A 20202-nucleotide genomic window follows, 5' to 3' on the forward strand; every position below is an offset into this window, starting at 1 on the left:
TGATTTTATCATGAATTCATGGAAACTGGAATTGGCACTTGACTGGTGGCTGTACTGAGTTGCCAATTTCATGTGATGATTTGCTCATCCATGCTGCCAACAGTCGACAAAACCACAGACTTTTAGAAGAGGATACATATACTAGATTATCTATTCCATTCTTCTAGATTCTTATGCATTCCATCACTATGGTATCTGAACTCATAGTAACATTCATTTTCTGATAACCACTCTGAACACAAACTGTGTGTATGACACTAATTAGGTTATTCGAAAACAAAATCTGCTGTTAATCCTGTATTTCAATGAATGGGTCACTGCATTCAAATTCTTTTAAAAGAAAAGGGAAGGGTCTGGGGTTAATTTGCAGCTACTGTAATATTTGACATTTCCAACTCCCTCTCCTTAATGTGAAATTGGGATATAGTGTTTGGGGCTCTCAGGCACATTCTGTTTATCTGCCATTTCCTACAAGAGTGGTTTTTGTGCTGGTCTATATTTAGATCCAAATATACATTCCTCTCTCTCATGCTATTTCACATAAGCAACGCTTTTCTTGTAAATGAAAGGAATGCAGTGTGTACCTTATTAGCATAGAATGTTGACCCTTAGATGAAGTCTACGGGATATATAATCCATGTCTACTGAAATAAAGCACATGTAATACCTCTCTCAGAAATTTGGTTCCTGAAATAATATTCCTTTTGAAGAATAATGATAAGCTTTTTATTATGTTTAAAACCTCCTTGTAGGAAACAGCAGCCATTTTCACAGACACAATTCCCTTGGATACAGATTCCTTTCTGGCCATTCTTCTACCTCTCATTTGCAGTTACCCATTGCTTTAAAATGGTGATATAATGACATCCTCTCCTTTCCTGTCCATACTGCAAATGGTTCCATTAGCCATCCTCTCTGCTACCATACAGTGAAAAATACACTAAGCAGCCTCCTATTTAAACCACATACTCACAACATTACTTTAAATTATTAGCTAAGAGAGTAAAATGTGAAGAGGGACTTCTTTCTTATGGGGCAAGAGAGAGATGGGAAAGAAAACTCTAGAAACTGTAACAGCTGAAAAACAGTACCTTAAATGTCTAATTTGGAAAAAAAATTGTGGTATCTAATTCTTCCTTTAACAATCCAAATACCAAGTGTGATTAGGAAAATTATTCACTGACCTCCATCCTTCAGATTAAATGAATGCATTTGTAAACTACAAGAGCTGTATCTCAGCATTGGTATCCCAACATTACATCAAACCACTAAACTCATTCAGAGTTTTGCTTGAGTAAGTCTTGCTGCATTTGACCCAAACGCAATGCACTTGAAGTCATTTCTTCTTTTTCAGAATGTCTCTTTTAAAAGAGATATCGTTGTAGAGACCCAGCATCATATATATCATGTCTCATCACATTGCTTGTTTAACTAACATGTGCATGTGCAACTGACTTTGGAGAAATTTCATATACAGAGGACTTCAGTTATTTGATGAATACCCAGAACACAAATACTTTGGGACAGATCCTCAGTTGGTATAAATTCTCATTGCTCAGGTAAAGTCTACAGAGCTATGACAATTTACATAAGCTGAACACCTGCACCCTCAAACTTTGGATTCCAAATCTCCATCCAAATATATAGCTGAACCCTATTATTATAGTGGACCAAACCTAAATCTAGTTCCGAAAACTGAAACTTGGGAGGAGGAATGAGGTATAATTGAAATCAAGTTACATATCCACATTTTCCATCTTGGGGTCCAAGACTAAAACAAATGGATTTTACCTTTTGAGGATCCTTTGAATTCTCCCCTCTGAAGATAAAGTCAAATATTTCCATAAGTTCTTCAAGATATTGTTTAATCTGAATTGTATGTACTTGAATGACTTCCCTAGTCATTCATTCTGTATTTTCAAAACTATTTGTTCTGTTGCAAGTGCTTTAAAAGTGATGTGTCTGCTTAATTTGTGTATATGTGTTTTTATCTAATTTTTCAAAGGTTATGGCAGCTTATGAGGACATCATTCATTTCTGAAAGTGCTGTTTCTCTGTTAAATACCCTCCTTCCTTCCTCTTGCTCAATTTAAACTTAATTACTAAAAAGGCACATCAAAGATTTAAACTACATAACAGATCACACAAGAGGAGAGTGACATCATTATTTGTCACCACATGCCTGTATGGATCCTCTAGATGAAACCTTTTATTCAACTGCCTGAAAACACACACATCATGAGATTCTAGGTAAACAGTTGTGGTTTTTTTTAAAGCTTTCTTGTCTATGTGTTGTGACAAATTGAATATATACAAAGTAGGTTCTGCTTGAAAATGTGATCAATTTGAGGCTGCAGTCCATTATTGGTGACATTCCTAGGCAGGAAAAGCCACTCAAATTCATGAAGCAGTGAAACTAGTTCAATACAATGTATTATAATAGCTTTAGCAAATGGTAATGTAAACAGCATGGGGAAAATATACTGGTTTATAGTGCACAGTGGGGGCACATACATTCAGTACCTGGGAAATTATTGAACATTTAGAGGAAGGTATCAACAAATGTAGGCCCTGACCCAAACATTTACACATATTTAGTTTTGTGCACTTCAAGCAGTTCCATTGACTTCAGTGGAGTTACTCCCTCCCTGTGCATAAAGTTAAACATGTGCATAATTTCAGGGATTTAGAGGGTAAAATTTCCTTAGTTTCACCTGCCAAATAGATCAATAACATACATGCACAAAAGGGCAGGTGCTATTATTACTGTCAGTGACTAAGCTACTTACAGAGAATTCTTATTTTGTCTAGTTATTCCTAAAATTTCTACTTTAGGATTTGATGGACAATTCATATAGCCTGAAACACTAATTTGCCAGAGGCTAGATTATTCATGAAATGTTTAATATGGTCTCAGTACTTTTCAGTGCCAATACATCTAATTGTCTACAGATTCAGCTTCACAATATTATCCACAGCTGCATTCATTACTCATATGCATTAAACGCTGCATTAGTGAATAGGGTTGAACTAACATTTCTCAGACTGAGGACATTTGAAACGTCATGGAGGCCTGGTCTACACTAGGCGTTTATGTCGAAGTTAGCGCCGTTAAATCGAATTAACCCTGCACCCGTCCACACTGCGATGCTATTTAGTTCGACATAGAGGTCTCTTTAATTCGACTTCTGTACTCCTCCCCGACGAGGGGAGTAGCGCTAAATTCGACATGGCCATGTCGAATTAGGCTAGGTGTGGATGGAAATCGACGCTAATAGCTCCGGGAGCTATCCCACAGTGCACCACTCTGTTGACGCTCTGGACAGCAGTGCGAGCTCGGATGCTCTGACCAGCCACACAGGAAAAGCCCCGGGAAAATTTGAATTTGAATTCCTTTTCCTGTCTGGCCAGTTTGAATCTCATTTCCTGTCTGGACATCGTGGCGAGCACAGCAGCACTGGCAACGATGCAGAGCTCTCCAGCAGTGATGGCCATGCAGTCTGTGAATAGAAAGAGAGCCCCAGCATGGACTGATCGTGAAGTCTTGGATCTCATCGCTGTGTGGGGCGATGAGTCCGTGCTTTCCGAGCTGCGATCCAAAAGAAGGAATGCAAAGATCTACGAGAAGATCTCTAAAGACATGGCAGAGAGAGGATACAGCCGGGATGCAACGCAGTGCCGCGTGAAAATCAAGGAGCTGAGACAAGGCTACCAGAAGACCAAAGAGGCAAACGGACGCTCCGGATCCCATCCCCAGACATCCCGTTTCTACGAGGCACTGCATTCCATCCTCGGTGCTGCCGCCACCACTACCCCACCAGTGACCGTGGACTCTGAGGATGGGATACTGTCCACGGCCGGTTCCTCAGACATGTTAGGGGACGGGGAAGATGAGGAAGGAGATGAGGAGGGCGAGGCAGTTGGCAGCTCTCACAACGCTGATTTCCCCGACAGCCAGGATCTCTTCATCACCCTTACAGAGATCCCCTACGAAGCGTCCCCAGCCATTACCCCGGACACAGAATCTGGTGAAGGATCAGCCAGTAAGTGTTGTAAACATCTAAACATTTATTTTTAACAAAACAGGAATATTAACAATTAAAAGAATGGGTTGTTCATGATTAGTGTGCCCTAGGCGCTTAACGGTTTAGTAAGGGGCAGTGCAAGTTTTGAAAAGAAATCTAGCAATGTCCGGTTTTCAGTGATTGTCCTGCACAAGCCGCTCTACTGTGTATTCCCTGCTACTGCAGCTACAGTAAAATGCGGTCTATATGTGCGGGGATAGAGCAGTAATCCTCCTGGGACATCTCGATGAAGCTCTCCTGGAGGTAACTTGAAAGCCGTTGCATGAGGTTCTTGGGGAGAGCGGCCTTATTGGGTCCTCCGAAGTACGACACGTTGCCGCGCCACGAGATTATCAGGTACTCGGGGATCATTGCTCTGCACAGCAGGGCGGCATACGGCCCTGGTCTTTGGAGGCTTTCCCGGAGCATTCTCTCTTTGTCGCTCTCGGAGATCCTCATCAGGGTGATGTCGGCCATGGTGACCTGCTTTTAATTAGGTAGGGGAATGTTAGTGTTGGGACTGCTTTCCCGTTCCTTTACAGAACTGTCACCGCTGGTTTGCAGCCACGCGGTGGAGGCGGGAGAGGGGCAGCCGAAAGGGATCGTTCCCGGGGACAGCCGCGAGGGGGTGGGACAGGGGCAGAGTTCCCGCTTGCCGGATTGCTGGCAGCAGGGACTGACATTGATTTAAATGTGAAATGAGGCCAGTGGTAATATAAAAGTTTTAAACTGCCACAAGTGTACGGCTTACCATGTCTGCCTGCAACAGAAATTCCGTTGTGCTGCCTCGCTTCTCAAATGTGCTGTTCAAGACCCCAGGCACAGAATGCGAAGGCCGAGAATTCGACCTTGTGCTGAGTGCGCATGTGAAAGGTGCTGTGCATGGTCTTGTTCACAGAGAAAGACTATGTTCTTTGTTCACAACTACATTTATCTTTCAGAGGAATTCACTCCCTTTTTCCCATTTCCACAGCCCCGTCTGCGACTGTCTCACAACCTAGCCTGGAATCACACTCCCAGAGGCTAGCGCGGATTAGGCGTAGGAAGAAGAGGACACGGGAGGACATGTTCTCTGAGCTTATGGCCTCTTCCCAAGCCCAGGCAGCACAGCAGACCCAGTGGCGGGAGAACTTGACCCGAATGCACCAAGCCAACATGGATCGGGAGGAGAGGTGGCGGCAGGAAGACCAGCAGGCGACTCTAACGCTGCTTGGACTACTGAGGGAGCAAACGGACACACTCCGGCGCCTTGTGGATGTTCTGCAGGAACGGAGGCAGGAGGACAGAGCCCCGCTGCAGTCCATCTCTAACCGCCCTCCCCCGCCACCAAGTCCCATACCCACCTCACCCAAAGTGCAAAGAAGGAGAGGCGGCAGAGTCCCTGCTAACTCTCACTCCACCCCTGCAGAGAGCTCTAGTAGCAGAAGGCTCTCATTTCCCAAAATTTGAAAAGTTCTTTCCTTCCCGCCTGACACAAGCCCACGTCCAAGTTTCACCTCCCAATGCCATGTGTAGTTGATAATAAAAAATTCGTTTCTGTTAACTACTGTTTCAATCATGTTCTTTTGGAGGAGGAGGGGAAAGGGGGTTGGAAATTGGACAGGACAGTCTCCTTTGGCAGGGTACATAGTCGGGGGCAGGCACAGCAGCAGGGCACATACACAGTGCAGTGATGCAGTGACTAGTTGCCCCGGTTAGTCTGGGAGGTTGTTTTGATGTAATGTTGGGGGGGGTGGGTTGCTCTGTGACTTTGTGGCGGGGGAGGGCAGTTACAGATCTTAAGCGCCGGTCCTTAGACAGGATCACAGAGCCACACAGCATGGGATCTGTAACCGTCCTCCCCCTGCCACAAAGTCAAATAGACCTCCCATACACACAGTCCCGATCAGGAGGGGTGACAGGCTCCGTTGAAACAAGCATCCCACCGCAGCGGAGCCTGTCAATCCTTGAGTTTAGAAGCTGCATTCGCATCACAACACTAGACCCGCCCCGCACCACAGTCTGCGTCCCAGTTTTAAAAAATTCCCGCTAAAACAGTATTAAAGAAAACGGTGTGCTTTAACAAAGTAGAACTATTTTTATTTCGACACGTGTGTTGGAGGGGGGGTGAAGGGGGTATGTAACTGGATAGGATAGTCAACATTACCTGGGTAAAGAAACGGGGGCAGGTTTAGCTTCTCAGTACACAAACTATAAAATCACAGGTTACCCTGCTCACTCAGGAACTTTGCTTTCAAAGCCTCCCGGATGCACAGCGCTTCCCGCTGGTCTCTTCTAATCGCCCGGCTGTCTGGCTGTGAGTAATCACCAGCCAGGCTATTTTCCTCAACCTCCCACCCCGCCATAAAGGTCTCCCCCTTGCTCTCACAGAGATTGTGGAGCACACAGCAAGCTGCTATAACAATGGGGATATTGGTTTCGCTGAGATCACAGCGAGTCAGTAAGCTTCTCCATCTCCCCTTGAGACGGCCAAAAGCACACTCCACCACCATTCTGCACTTGCTCAGCCGGTAGTTGAAGAGTTCTTTTTCAGTGTCCAGGGCGCCAGTATAGGGCTTCATGAGCCAGGGCATTAGCGGGTAGGCTGGGTCCCCGAGGATGACTATAGGCATCTCCACATCCCCAACAGTTATTTTGTGGTCCGGGAAGTAAATACCTTGTTGCAGCCGTCTAAACAGACCAGAGTTCCTGAAAACACGAGCGTCATGAACCTTGCCCGGCCATCCCACGTAGATGTTGGTAAAACGTCCCCTGTGGTCCACCAGTGCTTGCAGCACCATGGAAAAGTATCCCTTTCGGTTAATGTACTGGGTGGCCTGGTGGTCCGGTGCCAGGATAGGGATGTGAGTTCCATCTATGGCCCCACCGCAGTTTGGGAATCCCATCGCTGCGAAGCCATCTATGATCGCCTCCACGTTTCCCAGGGTCACTACCTTTGGCAGCAGTACATCAACGATTGCCTTCGCTACTTGCATCACAACAACCCCCACGGTAGATTTGCCCACCCCAAACTGGTTCGCGACTGACCGGTAGCTGTCTGGCGTTGCAAGCTTCCACAGGGCTATGGCCACTCGCTTCTGTACACTCAGTGCAGCTCGCAACCGGGTGTCACTGCGCTTCAGGGCAGGGGACAGCAACTCACAAAGTTCCAGGAAAGTTCCCTTCCGCATGCGAAAGTTTCGCAGCCACTGGGATTCATCCCAGACCTGCAGTACTATGCGGTCCCACCACTCAGTGCTTGTTTCCCGTGCCCAGAATCGCCGTTCCACGGCATCAACATGACCCATTGCCACTGTGATGTCCTCGGCGCTGGGTCGCCTGCTTTCTGACAGGTCTGTGCTACTCTCAGACTTCAGGACATCACCGCGGTGCCGTAGCCTCCTTGCCTGACTTTTCTGCATCTGCCTCAGGGAAACCTTTATGATAAGCTGCGAGACGTTGAGAGCGGCCACAACTGCAGCGATGGTCGCAGCGGGCTCCATGCTCGGAGTACAGTGGCGTCCGCGCTGTCAATGACTGGAAAAGCGCGCGAACTGTTTTCCCGCCGGCGCTTTCAGGGAGGGAGGGCGGGAGTGATGGACGGATGACGACAGTTTCCCAAAAGCACCCTCGACTCATTTTGTTACCCAGAAGGCATTGCCGGCTACACCCAGAATTCCAATGGGCAGAGGGGACTGCGGGAACTGTGGGATAGCTGACCACAGTGCACCGCTTCGAATGTCGACGCTATCACCGTTAGTGTGGACGCACAAAGTCGAATTACTGTCCTTAGTGTGGACACACACGTTCGACTTTGCAATATCGATTACAAAAATTCGATGCAAGTAAAATCGAACTACTCTCGTAGTGTAGACAAGGCCGGAGGGTTAGTCAAATCGCTAAACTGCAAGTGTTAACAAGAAACAATTACATAAACTCCCAGGTTGCAAACCAGCCCTGCCTGAAGCAATTTATTTGAATTCCTTTCTTTCTGTGTCTGTTGCTCTCCTAATTGTCTTTAACTGGTGGTGTTTATATTAACACCATACAGCTACATGCCTTTCTTTTCCTACTTCATTGTACTGTAAACACTAACAAAAGGTTGGTAACTGTGTAAGTAGCAAAGGAAACCTATAAGTGACAGAAATTTCTTTTTTTTTTCTATTGTATTTCACAGTTGCCTTCAGTGCAGTTTGATTTTTACAGATAAAGAGTGTTGAAATAATTTCCCTTTTTAATTGGCCATTGTTCAGATCTGAGGAGGAAAAACATCTATGTAGTAAAATCCAGTGAGTCAAGTGTTTTATTAATGTAAGGCCCTGTTCACAAATTGCCTCCTAGGAGCTCAACTGAGTAAAGAAAGGCTGTCACTGTGTGTGTATGATTTTATATTTTCAGTACTTTTTGCTTCTGAAGTTTTTTGTTTTCTCTTTATGATATGGTAGGATAATTTATTAGGACTCTTCTAAGTTTGAACTAAAATTTTGTTTACAGGGTCCTAAGTGATAAAAAGGGAAGAGCTTTTTTTATGAGTTCTAATGAAGTTTCAGTCTATTCAGTTTCTTAGTGAAACAATGTGCTGTAATCTTCTGTAATTGAAAAATCTGTTCTTAGTTTAAACCCGGTTAAAACTGAAGAGAATGAACTTGAATATGATCAAACAGTTTGTGAAAGACTTTTTTGGTCGGTGGGGGGAAGTAAGGAAGAATGCAGTAGTTAAATAAAAATGGAATATGACTAGTATCCCTTAAAATTTCCTGGAGTCTTTCTGTACTTCGTGTTCTAGACTTGAGCAGGGAATGGGACCTGAAAGAAATTCTCAAGTCTCTTTCTTGCCTCACTCCCAAGATAACTATCTTTCTGCAAGACAGACTGCCTCTGACATAAGCCTTTCCAAAAGTACAACCTGGGTTTGATCCACAGCTAACTGAAGTCCATGAGAATCTTTCCAATTACTTCAGTGGGCTCTGGATCAGACCCAGTCTGCATAAAAATGTCCTAGAACAACCCATTTTCCAAAAGACTGCCCCTCTCTTAATTCCACTAGAATGTCTTTCAGCCTCAGGGCTATCTCTGTTTAACTTGGACTACCAGAAAACAAGCCTCTACTGTTATTTGAAATTATTATGGTCAATTCAGACAATTACCCAGACAAGTGAAAGACAGCTAAATCCTGATGAGGCCAATGAAGTCTTTGTTTATTTCTCATGTCATGTAGTGTCATTGTTCATCATGTTAATTGCTTTCATCCTGTCATGTTCTCTTTTGATGTGACAAAATGTAACTTAAAATGGTGCTGTGAAATGGGTCAGGACACAACATAAACCTCATCAATTAACTCAAAGCTTTCATTTGCATCAGAAAGTCACTAACTGTTTGGATTGTGATAATTTGGTCGTGCCTACAGTGAATTTACTATAAAGGATGGAAGCAGCATGAATAGGGGACAAGTTTCCTGGTCAGTTTGCAGATATTTCAGAAGTATAACAAACTGCAGAATGAAAACACACAAACACACATAGAGGTGCCTTCAATACCCTATCTTGGAAAAAGATATGGCAAGGAAGGACTATATTATGGGAGATGGCTGTACTGTAATGTCAACAGTACAAGAAATGAAAACCAATAAAAAAATAGAAAATGTGAACAGGCTTGATAGGGAATAGGTTTGTGTGTGAGAAGCCAGTTTAGATGTATGCTAAAAACAACAGTAAGTTCTGTAACAAACCTCAGGCCATGTCTACACTATGGGCACTATCTGCAATGCTGTAGCTATATCGCTGTAACCCTGGAATGTAGACACAGACGACAGTGATGGAAGGGGTTTTTCCATCACTGTAGGAACTCTACCTCCCCAAGCGATAGTAATTAGATCAACTAAAGCATTCTTCCATCGACCTAGCTGTGTCTCTCAACAGGGTTAAGTCCGCATAACTACAGCACGCAGACTCACACACGAGTGCCATAGCTATGTCAACCTACATTCTAAGTGTAGACCAGGCCTCAGTGGTGTAGCAGTGAGATCCTAATAGGAATCAAAGGCTCCCCTGTTAGTAATATATCATCCTTTAAATGAAATTAAAACTGTGAAATTTGCTATTGTCCTATTGCATTTTAATGATACCAAAAGGCTCGGTGTAATTGGCAAAAGATAAGAATTAGATATCCCCTGGCAAAAAAACAACTGTGTTTCAATATTTGTTGCAGCTGAATAGGGAAGATTGGAAATCTCAATCTGAATCCTTCGCATGCCATCAGTCATTGCTTATGACACAAACAAGGCTCCACCAAACCTTTGACTTGTCCCTCTTGGGTGGTCCTACCAGGAGTTAAAACTCTTGCTGGCATAGCTCTCAAGGTCATTGGTACACACAAGCTTTCCCATCATGTCAAGATGCAGTCCCCCGGGAAGAGAATAAAGAGGATACAATAGAACAACAGTTCAATGTATCTTCAACATTTCTAAAGAGTAGATTGTGAGTGGATCTAACATGGATGTGCAAGGGGGTGATTAAGGCAACGGGACTCAGGAGACTAGCGTTCAATTTCTGGTTCTGCTAGAGACTCCCTATGGGATCCTAGGCACCACACTTACAGCCAGATTCTGCCACCCCCTCTCATGTTGAGCAGTAACTTACTCTGCAGGTATTCCCCAGTGAAATCCATAAGACAACTCACAAAGTAAGGTATAATGAAGCATTTAAAGCCCTTTGAGATTACAACCAGTGGGTATGCAGTGGGTATGCATATGCACCATGCCAAAATGCACCTTATTTGCAGATAGGTATTCAATAATTGCAGATGTATATGTTTGACTGAAAGGCAGCTCCGCCCTGAGACCCATATGAAAACAATACTTTAGCTCTCAAGAGCCTAGTTGAGTGAGAAGAATGAGTGATTGGGACTGGACATGTTGGGGCTATTTCTGCTCTCCTTTGCTTCAGATTTACACCAAATGAGTTTGGCAAAGTTATTTATGTAGCACGACTCTGACAGAACAAACTGCAGTGTGAATGCGTATGCAATTCAAGGTTCAGTATGTTGCTTACCATATTCTCCATTGTGTCAGTGGGACACCATGAAGGTGCAAGGGTGTGCTTGGATGTATACAACTGAAGGATCTAGCCCTATATTTTTAATATACTGCTTAGGGTCACTTGTAAGAACAATCTCTCAGCCTCTGCCACATTTTCAATGTTTTATATTACAATCTTTCCAACTCGGATGTAAATTCTGGACAATCACAACATGACTATAAAGTAAGCTTATCCAGACCGCATTAATGTGTGTTATATTAAACAGCACATTTGCTGATAGGAAAAATCTACAAATTTAAGCAATCTACAAATTGACACTCTCCCATGGAAAATTTCTGTTTAGATTAAATCACATTTTCCAATCAAATGTTGACCAGCTTTATCAGACAACATATATAATATCACGTAGTCCATGAGATCATAGACAATTTCAGTGAATGAAACTAGCCTTTGCCTCTTTCAGTGCAAATCAAGCCAAAATGAACCAACATTTTAAGCCAACAGAAAATGAAAGTCTTCATTTTGCTTCAATATATTGATCCAAAATTAAAATGTTGTTTCAGTTCTTTTTTTGTTTTTGTTTTTTTGTTTTTGTCCATTCTCCCACCACCTTCCCTCCTTTCCCCTTTCTACTGGACAAAGTGGGGGGAGGGAGGAGGAGTGGAGTAAAAAACACTTCACTTTTTTTACTGGTTTTTCTCTCACATATATACTTTTCTCTCTTTTTTTTTTCTTTTACTGAATTAGAATGTGTTCATTTTCTATGGAGTAATACATTTCCCACATGCTGCTCAACTTTTCGGTTGTGTTAGTTATCTAGAATTTTGTGCCATCTCACCATCTTAGGGCTTGGCTACATGGAGACTATGTGTGTGAATCTACAGCACACTAGCCTACCACACACTAACTGGCTGTGTGGACCCTGCTATCACTCACTAAAGTTCTGTAGTGCACTTTGACATACTGCTGTGTGGTAGCTGGGCCTACATGCCCAGTTAGTGTGCAGCAGGCCAATGTGCTGTAGCTTCACCCCCGGGCTTTTGTGACTTTAATTTCTGTGTAAAAAAGCCCTCAAATGGTACTGTTTTGTCTCTCCCTTCCTGTTGTCAAGTTCTGTTATTTCTGAAAAGCAATAACTAAAAAGAACTTTGCTTTTTGGTGATAAGAGAAACAAACTGTTGCTCTCGTAATTTTAACAATTATGAATAGTTTCATTCTGTGCTTAGTCTATTACTCCCACATCCTCCCATTTTTCAGTACAGGGCCCAGAGCTTCCTTTGAAAGTCTATGGAGATTTATGATTTCAATAAGAAGCATCAACATTCATAATTTGCACATCAGCATTAGACAAAAGCAAGAAAACATTCACATTCCCTAATGTAACATGGAAAGCAAATAATTACAACCAGACACAACACTCACTCAGTAACTGCAAAACATGTTACGGAAGAAAAGAAGACTGCTGGGACATATTAAATAAATAACCATACAAGAGATATGGTAAATGACTTAAAATGTGCTATACACAGACTCATAACAGATTTGCAAGGGAATAGTTAAATGTGACTAAAATGTAGGAGATTACTTCCACTTTCTTTTCTATATTGTATCATTGTTTTGTTAATAATTATGTTCCTTGCACTTGGTTTCTTTGTTTTCTTCAAACTGTTTGAAAATGAAAATAAAAAAAATAACTGCTTTGTCATATATTTAGATTTGTAGCTATAACTTAGATTGGATTAGCGGTGCATTTTGTAGGGAAAAGTCAGTGGGAAAATTGCAGACATGCCAGTGTATCCACTACTTCAAACAAAAATGCTTTTACACTGAACAGATAATTTCTCTCCTCAGAGCTGGACAGCCTTCAATGGTTGAAAAAAGTTTTAATAGTAATATGCTGGGGGTTGGGTGAAACCTTGTTGAAGCTGGTGGGCGTAGCAGCTATCCTCATTCAGGATAAATGTAAAAGGCAAGTAAGCTCTCTTATGGAATCGATAGCTAAACAATACGAGCCACTGTCCAAAACACAGGTCACATGCAAGGCTGGAGTAGGTGTTAAGCCATGCAGTCTGAAGGGTTTTTCCTGGGGTCTTAATGCAAAGGCTGGGTATCATTTGAAGGAGCTGTGTAAAAGTATGGGTAGAAACACCACAGAAAAGGCAGCAAGGAAGCCCCGCCAGAAAGCCAGTGTGACCATGAGAAAAAAGCTAAGGGAGAGCTTTTCAGCAGAGTTTTCGGCAAGCATTTGAGCTGGCTGGAAAGAGGCTTGATGCTATGAGCAAAGACACTTTCTCCTACTGTTTGATTCCTACCGTGTTTGAGAAACAGGACATTATCCACATTTTTATAAATACAAACAACTGACTCCTTCATAAATATCTTCCCCTAATGGAAACAACCTGCAAAACCCTAAATATTGGCTAACAACTCAGGCCAAAAAGGTGTGACACTAGCTTTGAACAGAGGTGCACAAATATTATACATAAAAAAAAGTTGGTGAATCTTTTCTGAATTTTCCTTTAGCTGTGCTCATGCCCTGTCTGTGTCTGCTTTTTGAGATCATTTGCTGTATTGAGTTTCTTTGGCATGAATATTTACAGCAAAGGCCTGATCCAAAGCCCACTGAAACTAATGGAAAACTGCCACTGAATTAGTGGGCTTTGGATCAGTCTCAATATGAATTTCAAAATTGCATGTGCAAGTATCTTTTAGATATACTTTAGATTTACATATGCAAATATTCACACCAGTAGTTCTTTCTTGGTCAACTAGTCAAACAATACCCTGTGAATTGTTTGATCACCAACTGCTAATCAACGCACCTTGAATATCAAATATTGATAGAATCATAGGGTTAGAAGGGACCACAAGGGTCATCTATTCTAACCCTCTGCCAAGATGCAAGATTTGTTGTGGCTCAACCAGCCAAGACAGATGGCTATCCAGCCTCCTTTGAAAACCTCCAGTGAAGAAGCTTCTACAATCTCCCGAGGCAGTCTGTTCCATTGTCCTACTGTTCTTCAGTTAGGAAATTTTTTCCTGAGATTTACTGTAAATCTGTGATGCTGTAGTTTGAACCCATTGCCTCTTGTCCTGCCCTCTGTGGCAAAAGAGAACAACTTTTCTCCATCTTTTTGGATAATCTGATAATCTGGAGCATCTGGATACCTGCTGTCTATCTGTTACAATGCTGGAAATGTCTTTCTAGGCAATTTTAAATTGAAATTGTCCAGAGTCTCTCAGCACTGCATTAGTCAAGTGGATATCTCCACTGTAGAATTCAAAACCTGGTACTAAATAGATTATGGCCAGGAGAATCAAAAGGACACAGAGAGTATTCTGTAAAATTACAATGCAATTACGATTTAGGGATGACATGATGGCATTGGTCAGGCATTTTGAAAATTACTGTGCTACTTGCAATCCAGCTAATGAGCTAGACAGTAATATTCAGTGAAAAACATTGTAACAAATTTAGATTTTTGTAACAGATGTAAGAATTCCATCCCCAAACAAATCATTGGATCATCTGGCCTAGCAGCCTGTTTCCACAGGGGCCAATAATGGATGTTTCAGAGGAGGATTTAAAATCTCCTTGATCCCCAGGGATGATGGCTGATATGGATTGAATAAAATGAGAACCAGCCTGAACCTTTGTCCATCCTTCAAAGCAAACCCAGACTTTGTGTGACATGGGAGGATAACTCCACAGCTTGCTTGGATACATGGAACATGTGAGCACCCTCACTTCCTGTGATGAGCCATGGGCATCGCTCTCTACTATGCTTTCCAATTACCTTATTTTAGAGTAACAATAACCTTACAGAAATACACTTACATGTATTATTTTTTAAATACAGCCATGCACTGAGCTCCAAATGACCTTTCCTAATTACAGCTTTCCAATACCACCTTTTAAAAGAAGAGCGTATCCTTGGAATAAATCCCTAGCTACTGTAAGATCCAACTATTAAATACTCAGATTTTCAGAAACGAAGTCTGTGATGCATCACTCTTGGAACTAAAGCTGCCAGTTTGTGAGGAAAGGAAAACCAAATAACATCACTAACGAGACAATGTGAAAGACAAAATGTTATGAACTGATTTTAAATTTAAATTACATCAATCGTCATCATCTCCTTTTTCTAACACCAATGTTGGGTAGGGCCAAAATGCGGAGCCAATTCATCTTCCTTGTTTCATGGCTTAAGTACCTACCTAGACAGACAGCCACCTCAAATCTAGGCAGCCTCCTCCTATTTGCTACCCATTGGGAGTACCCAGCTTGCACTACAAAAAGGGTTGGAGTGGGACATGGGATTTGTAGCCTTGTTGGCTCCCCACTCACACTTAGGGTACCAAGGGGTTGGGCCTGACAGTATTTGATCTGCCAGCAGAACGTGCTAGCAGGAAACCCACTTGCCCCTTTCAACTCCTATATACATAATTCAGCAAAGGAAACAAATTGGTTCAGACCAGTACAAGACACAGAGATTTTACCTCCCCATTTAAAACCCTGATGAACCCCAGTGGTGACTACACTGACAGGCAAAGAAGGAGGATGGTATATTTCACACTTCAGGGGCTAAACAGCAAAACAAACTCAGAGATTAACTTCTAACCACGAAAGTATAGCATTTGGAAAGCTGCAGTCTGAAAATGACTCTCTTATCAAATTGCAGTAGAGGATGAGTGGGAGGCTTATACAAAGAAAGCAGAATGTAGCAGCTAAAAGAGAAATAAGCAACCTCTGATATACACACAAGGAAGTGGAAAAAAATGCATTTTAGAAAAAATTGCCTCGAAACATTACTATCTAAGGAAACCACTAAAATGAGAAGACAAATGGATACAATCATGTAACTGACATACAAGATATCAGATAGCTGAATTTGCAGCTGGTAGAGATTATCTATAGTATATAAACTGATGCCAATACCTTTGATGAAACCTGTTCTCCTTTTAAGCTGAAGTTACAAACAAATGAAGTGGTAACCAGTTATCATTAATCTTCTGCAAGTCATAAATTTAAATCCAGTAGTTCTTCATCAACCCTTTTAAAAGTGCAGTTAGTGCCTGATCAGGAGCTCTGTAGCTAAAGTATGAACATTTTATATTAATTGAATTATGCTAATCAGCATCTGATTTAACAGAGAGGGACAAATACTGCAAAAAATGTCACATATTTTGGTTAAAGCTATCTGAATTTGTTTTATTGGTATGTGTGGTACTGATTTGTTTATTAATGTGAGTGAATTTTTACTTGCAAGACTATTCATGACAAATAAAAATCTAATACTTAGGAAGGTTTTGAATTGGGTGAAGATTTACGCTAGAAGCGTTGCCTGACCATCTTGAAATGTCCACCATGAAACAGAAACAAACACTAGCATGAGAAGAAACCAAACACACTCCCAAAATATTAAGCTGTTAATACTGAATACTGAAAGGAATACACACAACAAATTTGCCATCAGTCCACACACAGATATTTGTTTGCACAAAATATCATTTGACAATTTCAAATAGTGAACACATTTAAGAATCATGGTCTAGTGCAGACCATTTATTAGTAGGGAAAAGGGTTAAATTTACAACAAACAATTTTTTTTCTATGAAATTAGGTGGAACAGGTCAAAAATAATAAAGGTTTAACAAACTGTATTAAAATAGGTAATTAAAGATCAAATGGTTGTGTTGGCATTCTTTAATAGATTTTAAAAGCATTGCCTACACAAGAAATTAGGGCCTTTTTAGATATAAATACAAATATTTATGTATGCCATATTGCCAAGGGAGAAATCTCCTTATGGATTCGTGGGAATGGCCCTTCCTCCTTGCTAAGTGCACAGTCACCATCACCAGTCACGTGAATGGCCAGAAGTCTCCCTAGGACTCCAAATGACACTAACTCCCGTTGCAATCTCCAACTGGGGACATATTTTCTACTGGCTTCAGAGCATCCCAAGAAAAAAAACTATCTCCCCCATTGCATGATTTAATTATTTGTTTCATAACTTCTGAATACAATTTCTTTGTATTGATTTAGCACATACCTCTTCAGAAGCAAATCATATTCCTCTTTATTATTATGTTTAAATCATTGTTTTATTTCAGAAATAGTTTTATGATGCTTATTGCAGTAACATTATTTCTTTAAACAGTTACCTCAGAAGTTGTCTTCATTGAGCCTCTGTCGGACCATACTAGGATCCAACCCTTTCTCACCGTGGCCTGCAATCTTTGACTGCCCCACAGCTCTGCTTCCTGTATGTTGGCTGAGGTAAACTCATCCATATCAAGCCTGCCTGACAAATGTACTTCAAATTCCATGGAAATAATGAAGTAAACGCAACATGGCAGGAATATCTTATTGACCTTTTCAAGGCTATGCACTGGTAACAGTTTCCCATCAAATGAATCAAGACACCTGAACCACATCTTGAGGGCACCAAAGGGTCTCCCATCAGTAAAAAATTTAATAGTTCTTAAGGCCCACTTGTAGCTTTGATCTGGGGAATGGAGCTAGGCCCATAGAAGGAAGCATCTAGGAAAATAGTCCAAAAATACTTTAGGTCATTATACAACTAAATGTATGTTTTCATGTAAAGTACTTTTAGCAGCAGTACTCATCTGGCAGACAGCCTGCATTTAGCTCTGAATACTCCTGAGTGCCTTTGAGTGGAGGAATCACAACTGATTCATGCATATTGGCCCCCCGCAGCAGGGCAGATCTTTATGGAATAGTGGACAGTTCATGGGGTACATTTATTTTCTGTTTCTTATGCTCTCTCGATGTTAGGTCATATGGTAACTGTGCCATTATATAGAACTCGTGAAGAGGTTGCTGCTGTGCCTCTCTGTCCATGCAGAAATGAATATAGTTGCAGGTCTTGCTGGGTGGTATGAGAAGCCCCTTATTAATATACTCTTGGCTGCAGAGGACTGGCTGATGACTGTTGTATTTCCAGTGGAGCTCTGGAATGACCTCATGAATAAGGCTGCAAGTCTGTCACGAAGGTCATGGATTCCGTGACTTTCCATGACCTCCATGACTACTGCAGCAGCAGCAGTAGTTTGGGTGCATGGGAGAGGGCTCAAGGATAGGGGCAGGGGATTCAGGGTTGTGGGGGGGGCACTTACCTCAGGGTGAGGGGCTCCCCAGCTCCCACTGGCATGGCCCTGCAGCTCCTAGGTGGAGGAAGGGTCAGGGGGCTCCGTGCGCTGCCCGCACCTGCAGGCCCCACCCCCGCAGGTCCCATTGGCTGGGATTCCCGGCCAATTGGAGCTGTGCAGCCGGTGCTTGTGGTGGGAGCAGCATGCGGAGCCCCCTGGCCCCTCCGCCGCCAAGATCTGCAGGGACATGCGGAGCCAGGTAGGAAGCCCCTGCCAGCTCCACCAACCCTCCCCCCCAGCACCAGCAGGTGTCCCATGCCACGCGCCGCACCCTCCCCCACCACCAGGTGGGGTCCCGGGCAGTGCACCCCCCCCCCAGCACCACCAGGGTCCCGGGCCACCTCACCCAGCACCCACAGTGCCCCCTGCCCATACCCCCCCCCCGAGCTCCCCAAGCCCCCCACCCAAGTTTTAGTTAGGGGTATATAGTAAAAGTCATGGACAGGTTATGGGCTGTGAATTTTTGTTTACTGCTCGTGACCTGTCCATGACTTTTACTAAAAATACCTGTGACTAAAACATAACCTTACTCATGAAAGGGATGAGCAGAAGCCACAGTGACTGTTCCAGGCACTGCCAGGCCATAATTCCAGGGTCATCCTCATTAGGTCCTCTTTCATCTTATCACAGATTTGCTAGATTGCTTTCCATAGTCAGCCTGTATCTCTGGAGCACTCTGGCATCTCTGCAGCTGTTGTGCAGGCTGCAGAGTTAAGGACATCTTGTTATCTGCATTTCTTATCCCCTCTCTCTTTATCTTTTGAATGAACATGCTCGCTTTACTGTTGTTTACTTGGCTCTCTCTCTTCCCACTCCTCTCTGTTACCACCTCCCCTTGACTTCTTTCTTCAACACCTTGTCTCTCCCTCTTTCTGGAACCACAACTCACCCAAACCCTGCCTCACCCTTTCTCCTCCTCCCAAAACGTGTATGTTTTACCATGCCCTGCACTAGAAAAAATCCCTAATGCTGTGTAGTTCTGTCTTTGTCTCTTCCTCAGATGTGTGTGGCTTCCCTACCCTATCTCCTGCTTCTTTCAGTGATAGTGGAATTCCTGCAGCCAACAGAGAATGGACACGAGACCACTTTCACTTATACCTCCTGGCTTACCCTTACTTGATTCATGACCAGTTTGCACACACTTAGCTGGCTTAGGTAATTCTCAAAATACATTGTGGGTGTGTATACCCATGACTGTGTATACACCTACCCAATTTGAGTGTCCAAACTTCAGCACAGACATGCTTTCCATGTGCCCAGCAGCCCCACCTGAAAATGCCACATGCATCCTGAAATAAGCAATGGGAATTTGCTTGCTATACTAAGCATATAAAAATCTCCCCGGCGGTTTAAAAGGTATTCAGGTATCAAAACCCAACAAAAGCTGCAGGCTAACAGCTGCCTGAAATCAAATGCCTGAAGTGTTTCACAGAATGCTTGTCATGTTGTCATTCATTTGCTATAGGTCTCACTCTTACCAGTGGGGGTTAAATAAATTATTGTGCTGTCACAGCTGGTTTGTGCATTTTGGTGGGTGGGAGAGGGAGAGAAAGAGAGAGAGAGAGAGAGAGAGACTGACTGACTCTTGAGAGAATAAAAATAAATAATAAAGAGAGTGGAATTTCAGGCCTCTCCCCCCACAAAACAGACACTTATAATCGTTCTCATAAAATAATTCATCAGGCATCATTATATTTAAATACACACAGATGGATGGAAAACATAAAACCATTTTATACAGAATGGTCTAATACACAGGCAGGAAGGAAAGTCTTGTGGTTAAAATAAGCACACGTCAAGAGTCGGGAGATCTTGGGCAAGATTTTCAAAGTACATTTGCATTCAAATAGTTAATGTGTGCAAGCAAATCAGTTATAGTTGTATTCACATTCAGATATTTCAAAAGCTGAATTAGACACGTGCTGCCTTCATTCCAGGAACAGCCT

General features: G+C 42.7%; 1 protein-coding gene across 1 annotated transcript; it reads left to right on the plus strand.

Annotated features, from left to right (window-relative positions):
- The first annotated feature begins 3069 nt into the window (after nucleotides 1-3069).
- On the plus strand, nucleotides 3070-5607 carry LOC135983616 (uncharacterized). The gene is made up of 2 exons (XM_065596360.1): nucleotides 3070-4043; nucleotides 5038-5607. Exons 1-2 carry the CDS (start codon nucleotides 3467-3469, stop codon nucleotides 5511-5513), a joined length of 1053 nt encoding a protein of 350 aa, XP_065452432.1. The 5' UTR covers nucleotides 3070-3466; the 3' UTR covers nucleotides 5514-5607.
- Nucleotides 5608-20202: the final 14595 nt, after the last annotated feature.

Source organism: Chrysemys picta, chromosome 5 (assembly GCF_011386835.1).
Source record: "Chrysemys picta bellii isolate R12L10 chromosome 5, ASM1138683v2, whole genome shotgun sequence".
NCBI lineage: Eukaryota > Metazoa > Chordata > Testudines > Emydidae > Chrysemys > Chrysemys picta.